The 22,174-nt window shown below is 47.7% G+C and overlaps 2 protein-coding genes across 2 annotated transcripts; both read left to right on the forward strand.

Annotated features, from left to right (window-relative positions):
* Nucleotides 1-10,487: 10,487 nt before the first annotated feature.
* On the forward strand, nucleotides 10,488-11,486 carry LOC103306682 (olfactory receptor 52R1-like). The gene has a single exon (XM_008175016.3). The coding sequence runs from the start codon at nucleotides 10,488-10,490 to the stop codon at nucleotides 11,484-11,486; it is 999 nt and encodes a 332-aa protein (XP_008173238.3).
* An 8,373-nt stretch (nucleotides 11,487-19,859) lies between these two features.
* On the forward strand, nucleotides 19,860-21,871 carry LOC135980990 (uncharacterized). The gene is made up of 2 exons (XM_065581922.1): nucleotides 19,860-20,307; nucleotides 21,302-21,871. The coding sequence occupies exons 1-2, from the start codon at nucleotides 19,905-19,907 to the stop codon at nucleotides 21,775-21,777; spliced, it is 879 nt and encodes a 292-aa protein (XP_065437994.1). The 5' UTR covers nucleotides 19,860-19,904; the 3' UTR covers nucleotides 21,778-21,871.
* Nucleotides 21,872-22,174: the final 303 nt, after the last annotated feature.

Raw genomic sequence — 22,174 nt, forward strand, 5'->3', positions numbered from 1 at the left:
TGCTAGCCTGCTGGCAGCTGCTGCACAGGGAACTTAGGGGAGCAGGGAGCTGATGGGGGGCTGCCGGTCCACCCTGGTTCCAAGCCCCCACCAGTTAGCTGCAACAGAATGCTGTTCCTGCAAGCAGTGGACAAAGCAGGCGGCTGCCAAACGACATTAGAAGGGAGCATTGCACAACTTTAAACGAGCATGTTCCCTAATTGATCAGCAACGTAACAATGAAACAACTTTAACCAGAATGACTTTAAGTGAGGAGTTACTGTATTCAAGTTACCAACACTCTATAGCTGGCAACCATGCTTTGATCCTTTTTCTTTATCTAAAGGCAAAGGGGGTCTAGGCCCTGTTTTGGCGGGATTGTTGTGTTTATAATTTATGATCAATATTTCTATTGTGGAAGGCTCCAGAGGCCCCGCTCCAGTTCAGGGCCCCTTGCGCTGGGCCCTTCGCAAACACAGAAGGAGAAACAGCCCCTGCCCCAAGGTAAATCAAGTTAAGATAAGACACAGCTACTGTGTGTAACAAACCAGCAAGGGGGCAGGTGAGAAGATGGAGAAGGAACAGCACTAAGGATGGGTGGTTACAAAGGCTGCTGGGTGGGTGTGAGACAGCAGAAACGCACAGCCCTGCCCTGGCTGTTGGAAGTGTGTCCTGGGCTGTTAAGAGCAGAGCACGTGTTCAGGGGAACTAGATTGGAGCTAGCGAGAACGGGCCATTGAGTGGCGGCTGCACCAGACACAAAGTTGGGAGCGTGTGGCTCTCCGTTAACTTTTGTTACTCTGTGTTAGTTCTAATCACGCCTCCCTTCTAAGGGTGCAGACTGAGCCTCCTTCTCATGAATTCCCAGGACAACCCCGGTATTAGAGGGGAGACCAGAGGAGAGGGCAGAGCCAACAGGGCTGTGGTGAACAGGGAAGGAGTCACCCTGGAGATGGAAAAATTGAAAGCCCCCAAGGAGTTGAAACTCTCAGGTAACGCAGCAGACTCCGGGAAGAGATTCAGACAGAATTTTGAGATATGTCTGTGCAAGCGGCTGGATTTGGAGAGAAAGACCAGCAGAAAACTGCAATCTTCTTAACCAGTGCAGGACTTGAGGCAGTGGACGTCTTTACTATAATGCAGCTCAGGCTTTGTCAACACTGGCACTTTTGTTGGTGAAATGTTTGTTGGTCGGGGTGTGAAAAAACACCCCCTGACTGACAAAAGCACCAGTGTGGACAGCGCTATGTCAGCAGGAGACGCTCGCTGGGGGTGGTGTAATTCTGCCAGCTGGAGAGCTCTGTCCCATGGGCACAGAGCGGCTATGTGAGAGCAGCGTAGGTGCAGCGATACAGCTGTGCTGCTGTAAGGTGTGCAGTGTAGACAAGGGCTCAGTCAGGCAGAAGGAGCAGGTTATTCCTTGTTTTGCAGATATTTGAAGAGCCTTGTGTGGCGCAAAAGAGCAAAATGTTCCAAGGGTAAAAGTTTCCCCTTAGAAGACAAAAGTGAGGCGAGTCTGTGAAGAATTCCTAACAGATGTAAGTAGGGGAACGGTCCCACTCTTCTGGGGAACTTTCCTGGCTTATACACTACGACGATGCAATGGGCTAGTGAAAGGATCTGACTCTTCACTCCCACGCCCTTTACCCAGCGGCCTGCCTGACTCGATGGCCCCCCTTCCACTCTCCAGGGTGGCAGAGTCCACATAACCCTGGCAAGGCTGCGCCCAGGATTCCTGGGGGGCTTGACCACCAACCTTGTCGAGATCACTTAGGATAGGACTTGGATGTCCCCACTCCAGGGTGCTCTCTCTGCTCTGAAAACTGAGCTCTGAAGGCTTCTGTTAACTGTGAACAGCTGCAGGCTGGGCTCATTAGCTTCAAGTCTGTGTGAGGGGACTGTTGTCCTCTCAGTAAAACTTAGTGGGGTGGTGGTTGACTGGCCAGCTCCCAGTACCAAAAGGAAGGAGAAGGGTGAATGAATTAAGCGCCCGGTGCAGAGAGAGCACCCCAGAGTAGGGAAACCCTAGTCCCTGTCCTAAGTGACCTCGACAAGGTTGGGGGTCGAGCCCCCGAGCAATCCTGGGCCCAGCCTTGCCAGGGTTACGAGGACTCTGCCACACACAGGAGTGGAAGGGGGGCCCTCAAGTCAGGCAGGCCTCTGGGTAAAGGGAGTGGGAGCAAGGACTCAGATCTTTTCACTAGCCCATTGCATTGGGGAGAAGGGTTCTGCCACCTAGAGTGTGAGGAGTGCGGCCACCACCAGGTTAGCACAGCCAGGACATGGGCAGGGGCCTGGGACAGGTGAAGGACAGATTGTGAACTGCCCTGACATCCAGCCCCACCTGTTTGAGGTTCCCCCGTGCCACAGAGCGGGGTGATGGGTTTTCTTTCCACCTTTCCCAGTTTCTCCTTATTTTTTAAATTGGTTCCTGTTTAATAAATTGTATGCGCTTGAACTATATGCAAAGATCTGTGGGTCAGGTAAGCGTCAGAAGCAGAGATTGCTGGAACCAGACTAGAAGGAGGCTAGTCTGTAAAAGGAAGCTTACTGGAACATCTCTGAGGGTGAGGTTTTATCTGTATTCAGTTTTCCTACTGTATTAGGCATAGACTTGCGTGTTCTATTTTATTTTGCTTCATAATTCACATTGTTCTGTCTGTTACTACATGATACCACTTAAATCCTACTTTCTGTATTTAATAAAATTACTTTTTACTTATTATTTAACCCAGAGTATGTATTAATACATGGGGTGGGGGGACAAACAGCTGTGCATATCTCTTTATCAGTGTTATAGTGTTATAAAGGGTGAACAATTTATGTGTTTACCCTGTATAAGCTTTATACAAGTTAAAACAGATTTATTTGGAGTTTGGACCCTTTGGGATTTGGGCATCAGAGTATTAAAGACAGGAACACTTCTTAAGCTACTTTCAGTTAAGTCTGCACTTTGTGGGACGTGGTTCAGACCTGGGTCTGTGTTGGAGCAGACTGGCGTTTCTGGCACAACTAGGCAGGATCTGGAGTCCCAAGCTGGCAGGGAAAGCAGGGGCAGAAGCAGTCTTGGCACATCAGTTGGCAGCCCCAAGGGGGTTTCTGTGATCCAACCCATCACACCCTCCACATGGCACCCGTCAAAACCCCCTTTACCTTAGCTACAAACAAAGATCAAAGATCAAACCAGGCTTGCCAGCCACAGAGGGTTAGTAACTTGAATACAGGTGGACACGGGACCCCTGTTCAGTTTGCACAGGAGAATTCATTCAGTCTCATTCCAGTGCTTAAAAACCCAGGTCCTCCTCACTAGAGAAATACCCCCCAATTAGCAAGACGAGCAGGCAGCGAGTTCAGCTGTGGGAATCCAACCGCCCTTCAGCCGGGTCAGTCCTGGAAAGTCTGACTCAGCCTGGAACATTCGATTTCAATTCCACCTGGGAGTGAATGGGAGGAAATGAACCAAGGGGGAGAGACCAAATCCAATGCAAACATTGAATCAGTCTCTGTCCTGCATATAGGGACCCCCTTCTTCCAAGGCAGCTTTTGGGGGGAAGCAGGGCAAGGCCTCTGTCCCCAGGAGAGGCCCCCGGCTGCCCTCTATCCACAGGAACATTCTGTTGGTGTTGGTTTTACTGAGTCTGTTCCCCCGAAGCGACCCCAATGACTGTGATGCATTGGCAGGTTTCTGAGTGGGAGCAGAAGTGGAGTCCAAGAGTTCACACCTCATAGAAGCGGGGAGCTCACAAACTCCAGCTAGTTCTGAAAACCTCAGATTTTCTAAGTATTTTGAGGATCCTTCAATGAAAGGTGCTGTACAGTCTGATGATGGTTACTGATGAGAATTACTGATCTCTGATCCCTTAGCGACAGTCCAGTTGGCTGCAGAAAGTGTTTGTATCTCCCCATAGTCATCTATCCCCAGATCTGTCTGTCTACTACCTACTCATCCCTCCTGGACATTTATAGGCTATCAGGCCCTATGGAGACCTAGGCACTATCACTACTTTTCTTCCTAATTGACTATAATTTTTCAATATACACAAATGCACAGAGCAGCCAATTCCTCTCTGACTCAGCACAGAGCCCAAGAGTTCTCATCTCTCTTTGGGAAGGTCCCATAATTACTGTTTATTCCTAAAGGTGGATAAATAGCACAAAAGTGCAGACAGGCCTGTCTCCAGGGTGTTTACATCCAGATGCAGCTTCTCCACTAGAGGCTGAGCAAACCCCATTGGGATTGCACAGAGCTATACTATAAATGGTGCACACCCCTGTTTTGCTCTCTGCATCAGATGTTGCTGCAGATGCTGGGGTGAGAGGTGTGGGACACGGCTACCTGAGGGGGATTCCCAGGGAGGACACTTCCATCTCAGGATTCACAGGTACCCATCTCTAGCTGAGCAGCTCACCTGCTCAACAAAGCCAGTGCAACATGGGCGTGATGGGATAGAGAGTTAGTCTGGGTTCCTTTCTCTTCTGCACAGCCATTAAACATCCTAGGGCCCTTACTACAGGTGATGAATTTGCTCCAGTATCACTGGACAAAATGTCATAAGGATCCCCTCTGTCCATATCCTTGTTGACCCCCTCAAAGTGTTCTAGTAGATTGGTGAGGCATGATTTCCCTTTATAAAACCATGTTGACTCTTCCTCAACAAATTATGTTCATCTATATGTCTGACAATATTGTTCTTTATTATAGTTTCAAGCAGTTTGCCCGGTACTGAAGTCAGGTTTACTGGCCTGTAATTGCCGGGATCACTTCTGGAGACCTTTTTAAAAATTGGCACCACATTAGCTATCCTCCAGTCATTTGGTACAGAACCTGATTGAAATGATAGGTTACAAACCACAATTAGCAGTTCTGCAATTTCACATTTGAGTTCCTTCAGAACTCTTGGGTGAATACCATCTGGTCCTGGTGACTTATTGCTGTTTAATATATCAATCTGTTCCAAAACCTCCTCTACTGATATCTCTATCAGGGATAGTTCTGCAGATTTGTGACATAAAAAGAAAGGCTCAAGTTTGGGAATCTCCCTCACATCCTCAGTCGTGAAGACTGATGCGAAGAATTCATTTAGCTTCTCCGTCCTTGATTGCTCTCTTAGCACCTCGATTGTCCAGTGGCCCCATTGGTTGTTTAGCAGCTTCCTGCTTCTGATGTACTTAAATTTGGTTTTGGTATTACTTTTGAGTCTTTGGCTAACTGTTCCAGAAATTCTTTTTGGCCTTCCTAATTGTGTTTTTCCACTTCATTTGCCAGTGTTTATGCTCCTTTCTATTTTCCTCACTAGGATTTAACTTCCACTGTTTAAAGGATGCCTTTTGCCTCTCACTGCTTTTTTTTACTTTGTTCTTTAGCCACTGTGGCTCTTTTTTGGTTCTCTTACTGTGTTTTTTAATTTGGGGATACATTTAAGTTGAGCCTCTATTATGGTGTCTTTAAAAAGTTTCCACACAGCTTGCAGGCATTTCACTTTTGGAACTGTGCCTTTTAATTTCAGTTTAACTAACCTCCTCATTTTTGCATAGTTCCCCTTTCTGATATTAAATGCTACAGTGTTGGGCTGCTGTGGTGTTTTTCCTGCCACACGGATATTAAATTTAATTATATTATGGTCACAATTACCAAGTGGTCCAGCTATATTCACCTCTTGTACCACATCCTGTGCTCCACTAAGGACTAAATCAAGAATTGCCTCTCCTCTGGTGGGTTCCAGGACTAGCTGCTCCAAGAACTAGTCATTTAAGGTGTCAAGAAACTTTATCTCTGCATCCCGTCCTGAGGTGATATGTACCCAGTCAATATGGGGATAGTTGAAATCCCCCATTATTATTGATTTTTTTATTTTAATAGCCTCTCTAATCTCCCTGAGCATTTCACAGTCACTATCACCATCCTGGTCAGGTGGTTGGTAATATATCCCTTCCGCTATATTCTTACTATTAGAGCATGGAATTACTACCCATAGAGATTCTATGGTACAGTTTGATTCATTTAAGATTTTTACTTCATTTGACTCTAGGCTTTGTTTCACATATAGCGCCACTCCCCCACCAGCACGACCTGTTCTGTCTATATTCTGTACCCTGGCATTATTATTATTATCCTCATTCCACCAAGTTTCTGTGATGCCTATTATATCAATATCCTCATTTAACACGAGGCACTCTAGCTCACTGATATTATTATTTAGACTTCTAGCATTGGTATATAAGCACTTTAAAAACATGTCTCCTTTTAGCTGTCTGCCATTACACCATGTAATTGTATGGGACTCTTTTTTATTGACTGTTTCTGATCAGACCCTGCCTGTATTTTATCATCTTCCATCCTCTGGTCCTCACTAGGATAGAGAGAATCTCCATTAACAGATCCTCCCCTAAACGATGTCACTGTCTGAATCACGTGCTCCTTCGCACCTGTCGGCTTTGCCCCAGCCCTTAGTTTAAAAACTACTCTACAACCTTGTTAATGTTAAGTGCCAGCCATCTGATTCTGTTTTGGTTTAGGTGGAGCCCATCCTTCCTGTGCAGGCTCCTCCTTTCCCAAAAGTTTCCCCAGGTTGTAATAAATCTAAACCCCTCCTCCCTACACCATCGTGTCATCCACACATTGAGACCCTGGAGTTCTCATCTACGTACCTCTCTGTCTCTCTTAGCTCCTCCAGTTCAGCCACTCTGGTCTCCAAAGCCCGTACGCAGCCTCTGAGGGCCAGGAGCTCCTTGCACCAAATGCACACATATGCCACCCGCCCATAGGGCAGGTGATCATACATGCTGCCTTGGGTGCAATAAACTGGGTAGCCCCCACTCTGTTGCTGGACTTCTGCCTGAATTCTCTTTTTACTGTTGCAGCTGGTTCCATTATTGTTTGGTTTATATCAAGGGGGTGGTTTTGGCTTTTAAGTTTAAAGAATGTTGAGTTCTCTCCCCTGCTCACACTCCCCCTCTAAACTCCCTCACCAAACTCCCCGTTAGCCGCTGCTGTTTGTAGCTCTTCTGGTCGCTTGGGAGCTGGCTTTTTAAAGCCCTGGTCTCCCTGAGTAGCCCCGCCCCTGGTTAAGGGTTGATGGTGCTAAAAGGCTTAGGGATCGCAGCCTCGTTAAGAAGCTCTCAGCGCTCAGCCGTGCCTAGCAGGCCGCTAAGCTCAGCACACACATGGTCAGAACACAGTCCCCCAAACCAAAATCTGCTCTGCTGTAGTTTGAACCCATTGACTCTTGTCTCACCCACTGTGGTAAGACAGAACAACTTTTCTCCATCTTTTTATGGCAGCCTTTCAAATAGCTGAAGACTGCGGCCATGTCCCCATTCAAGCTTGTCTTTTCCAGATATATTCAGTTCCTTCAGCCTTTACTCGGATGGTTTGTATTCCATCCCTTGGATCCTCCTTGTCTCTCAACTCTGGATCCTTTCCAGTTCCTCTACATCCTTCCTATACACTGGTGACCCAAACTGGTCACAATGCTCCAGCTGAGGCCTAACCAGTGCTGAGTAGAGGAATACTATCACCTCCGGAGACTTGCATGCTCTGCCTTTGTTCATGCAACCCACAACTGCGTTTTCTTCCTGTGCAATAGCAAAAAAATCCACATTCCTGAAAGTTGTCGGTGTATCAACTTAACCCCTGTGTAGACAGCATGAGGTCGATGGAAGAATTCTTCCATTGACCTAGTTACCACCTCTTGAGGAGGTGAGCTACCTACGCGGATGGGAGAACCCTTTTATCGGTGTAAATAGTGTCTACGCTGAAACGTTCTGGCAGTGCTGCTGTAGAGTTTTGAGTGTAGAAAAGCCCTCAAGCAGATCTTCCAGGAAAGCATCCAGTCTGCATCTGCCGACAGGGGGAGTTGGAGAATCCACCACTTCCTTTCGCAGTTTGTTCCAAAGGTTAATCGCCCTCAGGACTAAACATTTGGCCCTTATTTCCAGGTGGAATTTGTCTGTCTTCAGCTTCCAGCCATTGGGTCTTGCTCTGCCTTTCTCCGCTTTACCAATGCTTCTCACCCTATGAAAGTCTCCGCTTGATCATTTTTTAAATACGTTAAATATCTGATGCCCTTAAGTTTCTCACTGTCTGACATTTTCTCCAGCCTCAAATAATTTTTGTGGCTTTTTTCTGCACCCTCTTCAATTTTTCAACAGCCTTTTTGAAATGTGGACTACAGAACTGGTCGCAGTCGGTTTCACCAATGCCATGTGCAGAGGCAAAATCCTTCCCCTGCTCCAACTCACCACTCCCCTGTTTATGCATCCAAGGATCACATCAGCCCTTTTGGCCACAGCATCTCACTGGGAGCTCACGATGAGTTGATTGTCCACAATGACCCCTAAAGCCTTTTCAGGGACCCTGCGTTCCATAATACAGTGCCCTAGTCTATGGATCCGGCCTGCATTCCCTCTTCTGAGACAATAACTTTTCATGTGACTGTATTAAAATGTTTTGTTTGTATGGGCCTATGCTCCCGATCAATCAATGTGCCTGCCCTGGCTTCCTCATTGTAACCAGTGATTTTCTATTTCCTTCCAGATCATTGATGAAAATATTGAATAGCATCGGGACAAGAACTGATGCCTTCAGAATCCCACTAGAAACACCCCCATTCACCCCCTTGACAACTGATATCTGAGATCTGTCAGTTAGCCAGTTTTTAATCCACTTTACATGTGCTCTAATGATATTGTAGACTGTTCGTTTTTTATATGAATGTTTTCCCCTACTGAATACAATGTCTCTGAGAAATTGAAGTTTCTTGCATCTGCGAAGTACCGTTGACCAATCAAACGTGCACTTTCTTTATAGGATGAAATCAGTTTGATTTGACAAGACCTGTTTCCCATAAACCATGTTTTTACTGGAATTAAGTATATTCCTAGACTTTTTTTAAACTAATCCCATACCAGCTTTTCCATTGTTTCCTAAACTTGAGAAATCTTTTAAATTTCCCATTTAACACAGAACTCTCCTGTATTTGCCTTTTTTTTTTTTTTTTTTTGGCTCTGCTGCTGACAGATTGTGTACTTCCACTTCCGACGAGGATGTGTGGTTGATTGGTCAGTTCGTTACTCTGGTGTTTGTAACTCTAAGGTTCTACTCTAGATGCTGTTTAACATTCTCCTTGGCAGCTAATGGACTGGGCAGTATTTCATCACTTCATGTGATATGAGTACCTCATACTGCTTCTTCCCAAATGCAGAACAAAACTATTTCTTCAACACATCCATGTTTTCTGATTTGAGAGCCAAAGAAGTTTCCTTTCTCCCTCTAGTAATTGCCCTAAACCTTTTCTAGGATTTCTTTCCTTCTTAATATACCTAATAACCTCCTTTTTGTTATTCTTAGCCCCACCAAGCATGGAGTTTTCCATTTTAACATCCCTTTAACATCCCTCATCAATTTTCATAACTTCCAATTTGTATAGATTGCTTTTACCCACATAATTCCTGCCTTAACTTTGCCACTGAATCAGGTTTTTAGCCAAAGTTCTCCACTTCCTTGAGTGTGGAATCGTGACTTTTAAGCTATCCAATAAACTCTTCTTAAAGAACTCCCAAGTATCAGTCCCATATTTATGTCTAATATTTTCCTCCCAATCAGTTTTCTTGATAATTTTCTTCTGTTTGGGGAATTAGCCCTTTTGAAGCACTAAGTATCTATAGATATTACTGGTTGTGAACTGTTCTCTGTTTGTCCAATTGAATGTAATCAGTTCTATTCTTTATATTCCTCTCCTCTATTATGTGCCTCCTTCTTTGTGTCTTCTCTAAACTAAACAGTCCCAGACGTATCAGTTTGTCCATATATGGCAGCCCTCCCCATTCTCAGAGCTTGTCTCAGAAATCCTATTTATAATGCTGTATCCTTTATAGAGACTGGATGACCAAAACAGAACATATATCCAGAGCAGGTTATTCTCCATCCCATTTCCTAGGTATCCAAACATTGTCTTTGATTTGGCCACTACTGCAAATGAGTATGTGTTTTGTTGACTTGCTATCATTGACACCCAGGTCTTTTCCCTGAGGTGTGTTCTAGTTGGGACGTTTCTCCCTGGCACATGTCTTGCCAAAGGTTTGGGTTTTTACAATCTCAGATTTTGAGCAACCGGGTGAATGGGGAACTCCCTACAGCATGGACTCTCTAGCCTGGCTTTCATTGCATTAAGGAATAATGATGGATAACCAGTATCCATACTCGTGTTTCCTGCTGGTGCCTCTTAAGGTGTCCCACATCACAACATGTAGAATTATTGATGCATGGAGCACCATCAAATATGGAATTGGCATTAGTAGGGCCAGTTGTTAATAAGTAATTTCTCTGAATAATGAAAATGTCATTGTTCAGTGTGTGAAGAGCGACCAATCTGCTTCACCCATGAGAACAGCTTCCAGTAGTGCATGTAGTGTCTCATATTAACATTGTCTCTCCATCCAGGCATTTGTACTGCAACCATCACCCTAGAGCCTGGGCACATACAGGAAGTCAGTGGAAAGTACGGTACATGCAGGAGACACCGTTCTGCCTTAGAGTTGGACACCTTCTTCCCTACTCCATGTCTGATTCCAACACAACCAACTTCACCAACCCCTCCACCTTCATCCTGCTGGGTATTCCTGGCCTGGAGGCGGCCCATGTCTGGATCTCCATCCCCTTCTGCACTATGTATGCCATAGCCATCTTGGGGAACTTCACCATCCTGTTCATTGTGAAGAGGGAGCCGAGCCTCCATGGGCCCATGTACTATTTCCTCTGCATGCTGGCCTTCAGTGACCTGGTCCTATCTACATCCACCCTGCCCAAAACTCTGAGCATCTTCTGGTTCAATTCCAGGGAGATCAATTTCAATGCCTGCCTCACCCAGATGTATTTCATTCCCTGCTTCTCAGTGATAGAGTCTGGGATCCTTGTGGCCATGGCTTTTGATCGCTATGTGGCCATCTGCGATCCCCTGAGACATTCCACCATCCTGACAAACCCCGTAGTGGCCAAAATTGCCCTGTCCGTGGTGCTGCGTGGTGGCATGCTTGTACTGCCATATCCCTTCCTGGCAAGTCGGTGGCCATATTGTAGAACTATAATTATCCCCCACTCATACTGTGAGCACATGGCCGTGGTGAAGCTGGCCTGTGCTGACATCCACGTCAGTAGTTACTACGGCCTCTTTGTGGCATTCATGGTGACGGGTCTGGATGTGTTTTTTATTGCCGTGTCCTATATTCAGATCCTCAGAGCCATCTTCAGCCTCCCCACAAAGGATGCCCAGCTCAAGACTTTTGGTACCTGCGGCTCCCACCTCTTTGTCATTTTAGCATCTTACATCCCAGCTCTCTTCTCCTTTGTCACGCACCGGTTTGGCCACAATGTGGCTGTACATTTCCACATTATCATGGCCAACGTGTACTTGCTCGTGCCCCCCATGCTGTACCCCATCATCGATGGGGTGAGAACCAAACAGATCTGGGACAGGCTGCTCCACCTACTTACTTATAAAGGGACCTAACGTTTTCTCCTGGTGCTCTGGCTCTCAGACCGAGCTCCGTGCAGAGCTGGCTGGTGACATGGTGCTGGGCCATCATCCCTGAATCACTTACCGGATAGTCAAAAAGACATTAAATCCTTTCCTGACCTTAGTGTGCTGTGTCACCATGACAAACTGGGAATAGGTCTATGGACAATTTAGTGGGTTGCCACATCTCTAATTGTTTGTATCTGGACCCCCAAAACCCTACCTCTTGCCCCACCTCTTCTGCCAAGGCTCTGCCCCTGCTTTATATCTTCGCCCCCAAGGCCCCGCCCTGTCGCTTGCTCCTTTATTCCCCTCCCCCAGTCACTTGCTGGATCATTTCCAGCTCCCTCCCTCACCCCGGTTACAAGGAAACCATTTCAGATTTTGGTGGGGGTGGCAACTTCAACTGTGATTCCAAGGGCTACCTAGGGTCTTGAAAACTCTAGTTTTTTTGGCAGATAACTTAGCAATTAGCTGACAGGAGCACTGTATCTAATTCTGATATAAAAGAAAGAAAATAAAATAAATATTAGATCCACTCAGCTCTAATACTAACATGTTCTGACATCTTGTGCCCAGTCACTTAAGGGACACCGGTTAGGATTAACATATTAATGTATATTCTTACTTTGTTACTAATTCTGCGGAGAGAGAGACCCCATGAAGACTCCTGGGTTCTAGCTCAGCTCTGGGAGGGGAGTGGGATCTAGTGTGTTACAGCGCAGAGGGTGGAGATACATCTAGGGTCTCTATAAAAAACATCAGAATGGCCATACTGGGTCAGACCAATGGTGCATCTAGCCCAGTATCTGGTCTTCCGACCGTGGCCAATGCCAGGTGCCCCAGACTGAATGAACAGAACAGGTAATCATCAAGGGATCCATCCCCTGACGCCCATTCCCAGCATCTGGAAAACAGAGGTTAGAGACACCATCCCTGCCCATCCTGGATGATAGCTATTGATTGACCTATTCTGCATGAATGTATCCAGTTCTTATTGGAACCATGTTATAGTTATGGCCCTCACAACTTCCCCTGGCAAAGAGTTCCACAGGTTGACTATGAAGAAATACTTCCTTTTGTTTGTTTTAAATCTGCTGCTGACTAATTCTATTGGGTGACCCTTAGTTTGTGTGTTATGAGAAAAAGTAAATAATACTTCCTTCTTTTCTTTCTCCACACCAGTCATGATTTTATAGACCTCTGTCATATCCCCCTGTGATGTTATGAGTGTAATATAATATCTCATTGAAAGGTGACCAGGCTAGAAAGAATAAATTACTTCGCAGGCTGACCTGACCCATGGCTGAACTTCAGAGGCTGGTTAGGAAGATCTGTAAATGAATAGAGCTTTGAAATTCAGCCGGCATTGTTAGAGGTAGACTCATAGACTCATAGACTTTAAGGTCAGAAGGGACCATTATGATCATCTGGTCTGACCCCCTGCATGCTGCAGGCCACAAAACCGTCCCTACCCCTTCCCTGGACTCTGCTGTTGAAGTCCCCAATCCTGTGTTTTAGTGACTTCAATCGGCAGAGACCCTCCTGCTAGTGATCCCTGCCCCATGCTGCGGAGGAAGGCGAAAAACCTCCAGGGCCTCAGCCAATCTATCCTGGAGGAAAATTCCTTCCCAACCCCAAATATGGCGATCAGTAAGACCCCGAGCATGTAGGCAAGAGTCTCCAGCCTGACCCCTGTTAGCCATTATACTATTTATCTACCATTGCTTGGTATTCCTTGGCTAATATGTTTTACCATTAAACCATTCCCTCCATAAACTTATCTAACTTAATCTTAAAACCAGTAGAAGGGTAGGTGTTTGCTCAGGTCTTGTGATGTAAGCAAACAAGTCTTGTCTATTGCTATATGTAAGCGGGGGAATGGTCCCGCTATTGTGGGGAACTTTCCTGGCTTCTGCACTACCCCGGTGAAGTGGGCTAGCGAAAGGATCTGAGTCCTCGCTCCCACTTCCTTTACCCAGAGGCCTCCCTGCCCTTGAGGGCTCCTCTTCCATTCTCCTGTCTGGCAGAGTCCTCGTAACCCCGACAAGGCTGGGCCCAGGATTCCTGGGGGGCTCGACCCCCAACCCTGCTGTGGTCACCCAGGAGAGGGGCTAGGGTGTCCCCACTCTGGGGTATCTCTCTGCACTGGGCACCTCCCTGACCCACTGATCATTTCATACAATTTAAAGCAAATACAAGTTGTTTAATTAACAATTAATTTTAAAAAAGAGAATAAGGAAAAATGGGAAAGGTTAAAGGAAAACACATCACCCCACTCTGTGGCCGGGAACATCACAACCAGTGTCTGGAACGTCAGGGCAGGTCACAGTCTGTGCCTTGTAGGTCCCAGGCTCCTTCTCAGGCCCTGGCCGTGCTGCAGAGACGCTGCGGGTCGGACACTTGCTCTGGCGGTGGCCACACGCTCTCAGGCTCTAGGTGGCAGGACCCTTTTTCCCAGCGTCGCCCCCGCCCGGTCGGGGTTACGATCCCCCTCCAAGTCTGGCCTGCAAGGCCTCTTGGCTGAGGTGTCTCCCTGTGCTGGGCCCACTGCCCAGGGTCCCCCTCCCCCGCTCTCCCCAGCTGCTCACCGCACCCGGCTCCGGACAGCTCCAGCCCCAGCTCCAGCCCCAGCTCCAGCCCCAGCCCCACTCGGCCTCAGCACGGCTGCTGCTGCTGCTCTGCCCCCAGCTCCCTGGGCTGCTTGTCTGGCCCCTCTGGCTCTGGTTGCTGCAGCTCTGCCCCCAGGGCAGCTCTGCTCTCTCTGGGCCGTGCTCTGGCTTTGGGGCTGCAGCTCTGCTCCCAGCAGCTCAGCTCGGGCCCCTGCTCTCCCCTTAGCTCGGCCCCACCCTGTCTGACCCAGGCCATTCCAGCTCACCCGGAGGACGGGACCCCCTCTGGCCTCCTGACTCCCTGATTAGCTGCCTGCCCTGTCAATCAGGCTTATCTGGAGCATTGGCCTCCCCCCATTGTTCCTGGGGACTGTCAGTCTCAGGGTCCTGATTTGCCATTGACCCTCCTCCTTTTAGTGCTGGGAGCTAGCAACCAAAACACCCCACTGAGTGTGAGTAAGGGGGCAACAGTCCCCTTACATATAGCTTTGATTCAAAGATCAAAAAAAGGAGTATTAACATTTAGAAAGATACTTGAGTGAAATAGTATTATTGTCTATATGTCTCTTTGAAGGTTGTGGTAACTTGTTTAATGGGTAAATTACCCGGTGCTAATTGCCATGATGTTTGGGAGAAGGAGAGTTAAGCCTATTGTTTTCTCAGGCCAAAAGGCTGCAGGAAATGTATAAAAACCCTGGGACATGATCCTTCTTCATCTCAGATCTGCTTTGGGTTTCAAGAGGGGGAAACCTTAAGCCACAAGGATTCAGATCCCAGTCACTGACTGGAGTCACCCTGAATATGGACATTGGACTATAACCTCTGGACTATTTCTAAAAGGAGTTTTGGCAACTACAAGCTCATCTCTGCTATGTATCTGAACCTCAAGAATTGAATTCAAGTCTGTCTGTATATTGATCTTTTAACCAACACTCTCTCTCTTTTCTTTTTTAATAAATTTTAGTTTAGTTAACAAGAATTGTCTATAAGCATGTATTTTGAGTAAGATCTACGTTATCATTGGACCTGGGTCTGGGGCTTGGTCCTTTGGCATCAGGAGAACCTTTTCTTTTATATGATGAGATAAGATTTTCAGAATTTATCATCATATGTCTGACAGGTGTGTCTGGATGGAGGCCTGAGGCTGGGCACTTCAAGGGAACTGCGTTGTTTGGACTTCTAAGCAACCAGTGAGGTACTATAGAAGCTGTTTTGTGCTGGTTTGGTAAATCTAAGTACTGGAATATCCACCATCATTTGGGGTTTGTTTGCCCCATTGTGTTTGCAGGGGGGGAGGGATAGCTCAGTGGTTTGAGCATTGGCCTGCTAAACTTAGTATTGTGAGCTTAATCCTTGAGGGGGCCATTTAGGGATCGGGGGGGGGGAATAGTTGGGGATTGGTCCTGCTTTGAGCAGGGGGTTGGACTAGATGATCTCCTGAAGTCCCTTCCAACCCTGATATTCTATGATTTACCCTGATTGAGTGACCTCAGCTGGCTCCCACAGGCAGCAGCAGCATCACACACACCCTTAGGTGTCTCTTTTCCAAGCTGAAAAGTCCCAGTCTTATTAATCTCTGCTCATATAAAGCTGTTCCATACCCCTAATCCTTTCTGTTGCCCTTCTCTGTACCTTTTCCAATCCCAGTATATCTTTTTTGAGATCGGGTGACCAAATCTGCACATAGTATTCACAATGTGGGCATACCGTGGATTTATATAGAGGTAATATGATATTTTCTGTCTTATTATCTATCCCTTTCCTTATGATTCCCAACATTCTGTTCATTTGTCTGATTGTCACTGCACATCGAGCAGATGTTTTAACCCTATTAACTCACATTAGATTGTATGGACTGTGAGTATCCTTATATCTTTGGGCTTTTCCTGAACTCTTCGCTCATCCTCCTTGTAGTAAGGGGCAGGAGGCTGGGGCAGAGGCATCTGTCTATAAATAGGCTGCTCATTAATAACTATCAGCCCTAACGAGATCTCGTCTGGACAGAGGAAGGGAGTAAATGCATTCTAGGTAAACCCCTCAGTTTTCTCCAGCTTCTCTGTGGACTGGTGGGCATGGAAGGAATGTAACCTCCCAGAAGAGAGAACAGAGAGAGGAGGAGTTGGTCCATCCCTTTAAAAACACAGAGACTGGATGAGTCAGAAGAAGCTCTGCCAGGAGAGAGGCACAAGGGCGGCAGAGGGGGCTCTGTGGTTGCAGGGCCATGGCTGCAGCAGAGAGACAGACTCAAGCTGGAAGAGAAGCCATGAATTGCAGGAGATGGTCCCTAGACACCCTGGAGGGCTCTGACCAAATCCCAAAGTGTGTTCCAGGATGGTGAGGACAAATTAATGCACACTGGAAAACAATCCCAACTATACATATGAAATCATGGAGTCTAAATTAGCTGTTACCACTCAAGAAAGAGATCTTGGAGTCATTGTGGATAGATCTCTGAAAACATCCACTCAGTGTGCAGTGGCAGTCAAAAAAGATTCAAAACCCCTGCAGAGCCACAGTGAATTCTTGAAGAGAAGAACTCCATGTGACGTTGCATTCCATATGTTTATGGAAATATGTTTGTGAGTTTAAATATAATGTAACTGGAATATGCTTTATGCAAAAGGTCTCTTGTAATATATCATTACAAAGCTTATAATCTACTGAATGTGTTCATCCTATTTGTATGAATGTATCATTCTCGTATCTGAAGCTAGAAATATGAAGTATTGCTCTGAAGTCCTATTGTAACTATACAAAGTGTGGGGTGTTAATGGTGGCTTGGAATCTTGATGGTTCCCATTAACTAGGACAATTGGTTGTGAATGGCTCTGTTTACTTGCAAACCTTCCTGGTTACGAGCAGGCCAGCTCTAAAATAATGGAAAATGAGATCTTACAGTGACATGTAATCATGTCACCTGGTACTGGAATCCAGATACTGTCTAGTGCTAGTTTGTTAATCTGAATGTCATGTGGTACTAGGTCAAAAAATCTGCAATGCTCTAAGTCTGTTCCATCTTCCCAATTCCCTTTATCAGCCAAACTTGTTATTGCCCCAAAAAGGCATGAATTGTAGTCCCACCCTTTAATTCTTTATTGACTAAGTCCCCTATCTGCTTTTCCATTGTTATGCCCAAGACTGATGTCAAGCTACCAGGCAAAAAAAAATGGAAAGAATAGCTGGCTGAACCCAAGTGTAGGTTGGTTACCCCACTCCTGGGATAAAAGGAGTGAGAGCGGCTGAGGGAGGCTGGCTGGATAACTGGCCACAGCTGTGAGTAAGGAGCCGTGTGAGTCTCACTCCAGCCCTGGAATGAGAAGGCCCTAGCTGCCTGGGAGAGACAGCAGGAAGTGCTCCGAGGCTGGACTGAGCTAATTCCTGGACTGACCAGCAGGAGACGCTGCGGCAGTGAGTAACCGCCGTGTTACACCAAGGAAGAGAGAATTGATACTGGTGGGCAGAGCAAAGCATTTTGAATAGTTGGAAGCTACGGTGCAGAGTCCTTTGACTGAAGGGTCACACCCACAATAGGGCAATTCACTCTGTAGTCTAGGAGGGCTCTTGGATGCCTTCCTGATGCTGAGCTCTCTCATGGTAGCATCTGTGAGTACTGCTTTCTACCATCTCCGGTTAACTAGGAGACTCTGTCCCACCCTGGGGGACGATGTCCTGGCCTCAGTTATATAGACTTTAGTCACTCCTGTCTGGACTGTAGCAATGCAGTATACCTGGGCATGACGCCTTCACTGCTTATGAAACTCCAACTAATACTGAAGGCTGCAGAGAGTCTCTTCAGCAACACAGGTTACTGTAAGCACATCAGACCTGTCCTCTGTGCTCTACAGTGGCTTCCCAGAGAACATCACGTCAAGTTCAAGGTCTTTGTCCTTATCTTCAAGGTACCCAAAGGCCTGGGGACTCACAGACCCTACAGTTCAAGCAACTGCACTTCTCTGGCACAATGGGGCTCTCGACAGCGGGGGTAAAGCTCACCTGTGCAGGAGCCAGAACTTTCTCAGGGGGCCAGTGCAAGGCTGCCCCAGGTACTCAATGAGCTCCATCACTTAACGAGGAGAAGGTTATGGAGTACCATGATTGCATTCTATCAACATTTATAATGGGAAACAGAAACTTGATAATAGGGGGCTCGTAAAACTAGCAGGCAAACATCAAACGAGTCGGTGGCTGGACATTGAAGGTAGACAAATTGAGACTAGAGACAAGCAAGGATCATGGTGTGTCTCCGTCACTGGCCACATTTCAGTCAACATGGGATGTTTTTCTCAAAGATCTGCTCTAGTTCAAACAGGAATTGATCCAGGGCTGTACTACGACCTGTGCAATGCAGGAGGTCAGAGCAGATGATCACAATGGTCCCTCCTGGTCATATAATCTACAAATCTCTCTAGAGTCCCCTGCAAGGATAATATTTGTGTGGGACTCATTCTGTGTCCTTGTCACACCCCGGGTGCCACATTTTGATTGTGGGCAGGTTGAAATGAACACAGGAAATCCAAAGCTCAATGATGCTTGCCACGGATAGGAAATGAACTTGACTGCCTGTGATTCATTGTGCACCCCTACGTCTCTCTATATAACACTCCCAGTGTCCTTCAGTGCATGAACCAAACCATTGTGTTTGTGGTGCTTTGTATCTATAATTCCTGGTGCACTGATTATGCGCTGAACTCCAGTGTGCGACTGGAGACTGGAATGGGCCATCTCCTGCTCCATCCCCACTGGCCTGAGGCACTGAAGGCTTCTGTAACTGTCCAAGTTTGCAGGTTGGGCTCATTAGCTGTGTGAGGGGACTGTCAGCCGCTAACTAAAACTTAGTGAGGATTTTTGGTTGGCCCACTCCGAGTACCAAAAGGAAGGGGGAGGGTTGACGAGAATCCAGAACCCTGAGACTGACAGCCCCCAGCAGGAATGGGGAGAGGCCAACAGTACAGGGCAGCCTGATTGACAGGGCAGGCAGGCCAATGAGGGAGTCAGAAGGCTGGGGCTGCCTGGCCGGAGCAGGGCTGTAAGGGAGAGCAGGGGCCCGAGCTGAGCAGAGAGCAGAGCCACTGCCAAAGGCAGAGAAGCAGCACAGGGAGATGGAGATGGAGCTGGGGCTGAAGCAGTCTGGAGTTTCCATGGAGCTGTGTTCTAGTTGGGATGTTTTCCCCTGGCACATGTCTTGGCAAAGGTTTGGGTTTTTTTCCACTCTCAGATTTTCAGTAACTAGGGCCTGGTCTACACTAGGCGTTTATGTCGAAGTTAGCGCCGTTACATTGAATTAACCCTGCGCCCGTCCACACTGCGATGCTATTTAGTTCGACATAGAGGTCTCTTTAATTCGACTTCTGTACTCCTCCCCGACGAGGGGAGTAGCGCCAAATTCGACATGGCCATGTCGAATTAGGCTAGGTGTGGATGGAAATCGACGCTAATAGCTCCGGGAGCTATCCCACAGTGCACCACTCTGTTGACGCTCTGGACAGCAGTGCGAGCTCGGATGCTCTGACCAGCCACACAGGAAAAGCCCCGGGAAAATTTGAATTGGAATTCCTTTTCCTGTCTGGCCAGTTTGAATCTCATTTCCTGTCTGGACATCGTGGCGAGCACAGCAGCACTGGCAACGATGCAGAGCTCTCCAGCAGTGATGGCCGTGCAGTCTGTGAATAGAAAGAGAGCCCCATCATGGACTGATCGGGAAGTCTTGGATCTCATCGCTCTGTGGGGCGATGAGTCCGTGCTTTCCGAGCTGCGATCCAAAAGACGGAATGCAAAGATCTACGAGAAGATCTCTAAAGACATGGCAGAGAGAGGATACAGCCGGGATGCAACGCAGTGCCGCGTGAAAATCAAGGAGCTGAGACAAGGCTACCAGAAGACCAAAGAGGCAAACGGACGCTCCGGATCCCATCCCCAGACATCCCGTTTCTACGAGGCACTGCATTCCATCCTCGGTGCGGCCGCCACCACTACCCCACCAGTGACCGTGGACTCTGAGGATGGGATAGTGTCCACGGCCGGTTCCTCCGACATGTTAGGGGACGGGGAAGATGAGGAAGGAGATGAGGAGGGCGAGGCAGTCGGCAGCGCTCACAACGCTGATTTCCCCGACAGCCAGGATCTCTTCATCACCCTTACAGAGATCCCCTACGAAGCGTCCCCAGCCGTTACCCCGGACACAGAATCTGGTGAAGGATCAGCCAGTAAGTGTTGTAAACATCTAAACATTTATTTTTAACAAAACAGGAATATTAACAATTAAAAGAATGGGTTGTTCATGATTAGTGTGCCCTATGCGCTTAACGGTTTAGTCATGGGCAGTGCAAGTTTTGAAAAAAAATCTAGCAATGTCCGGTTTTCAGTGATTGTCCTGCACAAGCCGCTCTACTGTTTATTCCCTGCTACTGCAGCTACAGTAAAATGCGGTCTATATGTCCGGGGATAGAGCAGTAATCCTCCTGGGATATCTCGATGAAGCTCTCCTGGAGGTAATTTGAAAGCCGTTGCATGAGGTTCCTGGGGAGAGCGGCCTTATTGGGTCCTCCGAAGTACGACACGTTGCCGCGCCACGAGACTATCACGTACTCGGGAATCATTGCTCTGCATAGCAGGGCGGCATACGGCCCTGGTCTTTGGAGGCTTTCCCGGAGCATTCTCTCTCTGTCGCTCTCAGAGATCCTCATCAGGGTGATGTCGCCCATGGTGACCTGCTTTGAATTAGGTAGGGGAATGTTAGTGTTGGGACTGCTTTCCCGTTCCTTGACAGAACTGTAACCGCTGGTTTGTAGCCACGCGGTGGAGGCGGGAGAGGGGCAGCCGAAAGAGATCGTTCCCGGGGAAAGCCGCGAGGGGGTGGGACAGGGGCAGAGTTCCCGCTTGCCGGATTGCTGGCTGCAGGAACTGACATAGCTTTAAATGTGAAATGAGGCCAGTGCTAATATAAAAGTTTTAAACTGCCACAAGTGTACGGCTCACCATGTCTGCCTGCAACAGAAATTCCGTTGTGCTGCCCCGCTTCTCAAATGTGCTGTGCAAGACCCCAGGCACTGAATGCGAAGGCTGAAAATTCGACCTTGTGCTGAGTGCGCATGTGATAGGTGCTGTGCATGGTCTTGTTCACAGAGAAAGACTATGTTCTTTGTTCACAACTACATTTTTCTTTCTGAGGAATTCACTCCCTTTTTCCCATTTCCACAGCCCCATCTGCGACTGTCTCACAACCTAGCCTGGAATCACACTCCCAGAGGCTAGCGCGGATTAGGCGTAGGAAGAGGAGGACACGGGAGGACATGTTCTCTGAGCTTATGGCCTGTTCCCAAGCCCAGGCAGCACAGCAGACCCAGTGGCGGGAGAACTTGACCCGAATGCACCAAGCCAACATGGATCGGGAGGAGAGGTGGCGGCAGGAAGACCAGCAGGCGACTCAAACGCTGCTTGGACTACTGAGGGAGCAAACGGACACGCTCCGGCGCCTTGTGGATGTTCTGCAGGAACGGAGGCAGGAGGACAGAGCCCCGCTGCAGTCCATCTCTTACCGCCCTCCCCTGCCACCAAGTCCCATACCCACCTCACCCAAAGTGCAAAGAAGGAGAGGCGGCAGAGTCCCTGCTAAGTCTCACTCCACCCCTGCAGAGAGCTCTAGTAGCAGAAGGCTCTCATTTCCCAAAATTTGAAAAGTTCTTTCCTTCCCGCCTGACACAAGCCCCCGTCCAAGTTTCACCTCCCAATGCCATGTGTAGTTGATAATAAAAAATACGTTTCTGTAAACTACTGTTTCAATCATGTTCTTTTGGAGGAGGATGGGAAAGGGGGTTGGTAATTGGACAGGACAGTCACCTTTGGCAGGGTACATAGTCGGGGGCAGGCACAGCAGCAGGGCACATACACAGTGCAGTGATGCAGTGACTAGTTACCCTGGTTAGTCTGGGAGGTTGTTTTCATGTTATGTGGTGGGGGGTGGGTTGCTCTGTGACTTTGTGGCAGGGGAGGGCAGTTACAGATCTTAAGCGGCGGTCCTTAGGCAGGATCACAGAGCCACAAGCAGGGGATCTGTAACCGTCCTCCCCCTGC

This window comes from Chrysemys picta, chromosome 1 (assembly GCF_011386835.1).
Source record: "Chrysemys picta bellii isolate R12L10 chromosome 1, ASM1138683v2, whole genome shotgun sequence".
In the NCBI taxonomy this organism is placed as follows: Eukaryota; Metazoa; Chordata; order Testudines; family Emydidae; genus Chrysemys; species Chrysemys picta.

Bases quoted from the DNA above. Each gene is read 5' to 3' on its own strand.
- LOC103306682 (XM_008175016.3), top strand. From the start codon at position 10,488: ATGCAGGAGACACCGTTCTGCCTTAGAGTTGGACACCTTCTTCCCTAC.
- LOC135980990 (XM_065581922.1), top strand. From the start codon at position 19,905: ATGGCAGAGAGAGGATACAGCCGGGATGCAACGCAGTGCCGCGTGAAA. The intron at 20,308-21,301 runs GTAAGTGTTGTA...CCATTTCCACAG, and splicing joins ATCTGGTGAAGGATCAGCCA to CCCCATCTGCGACTGTCTCA.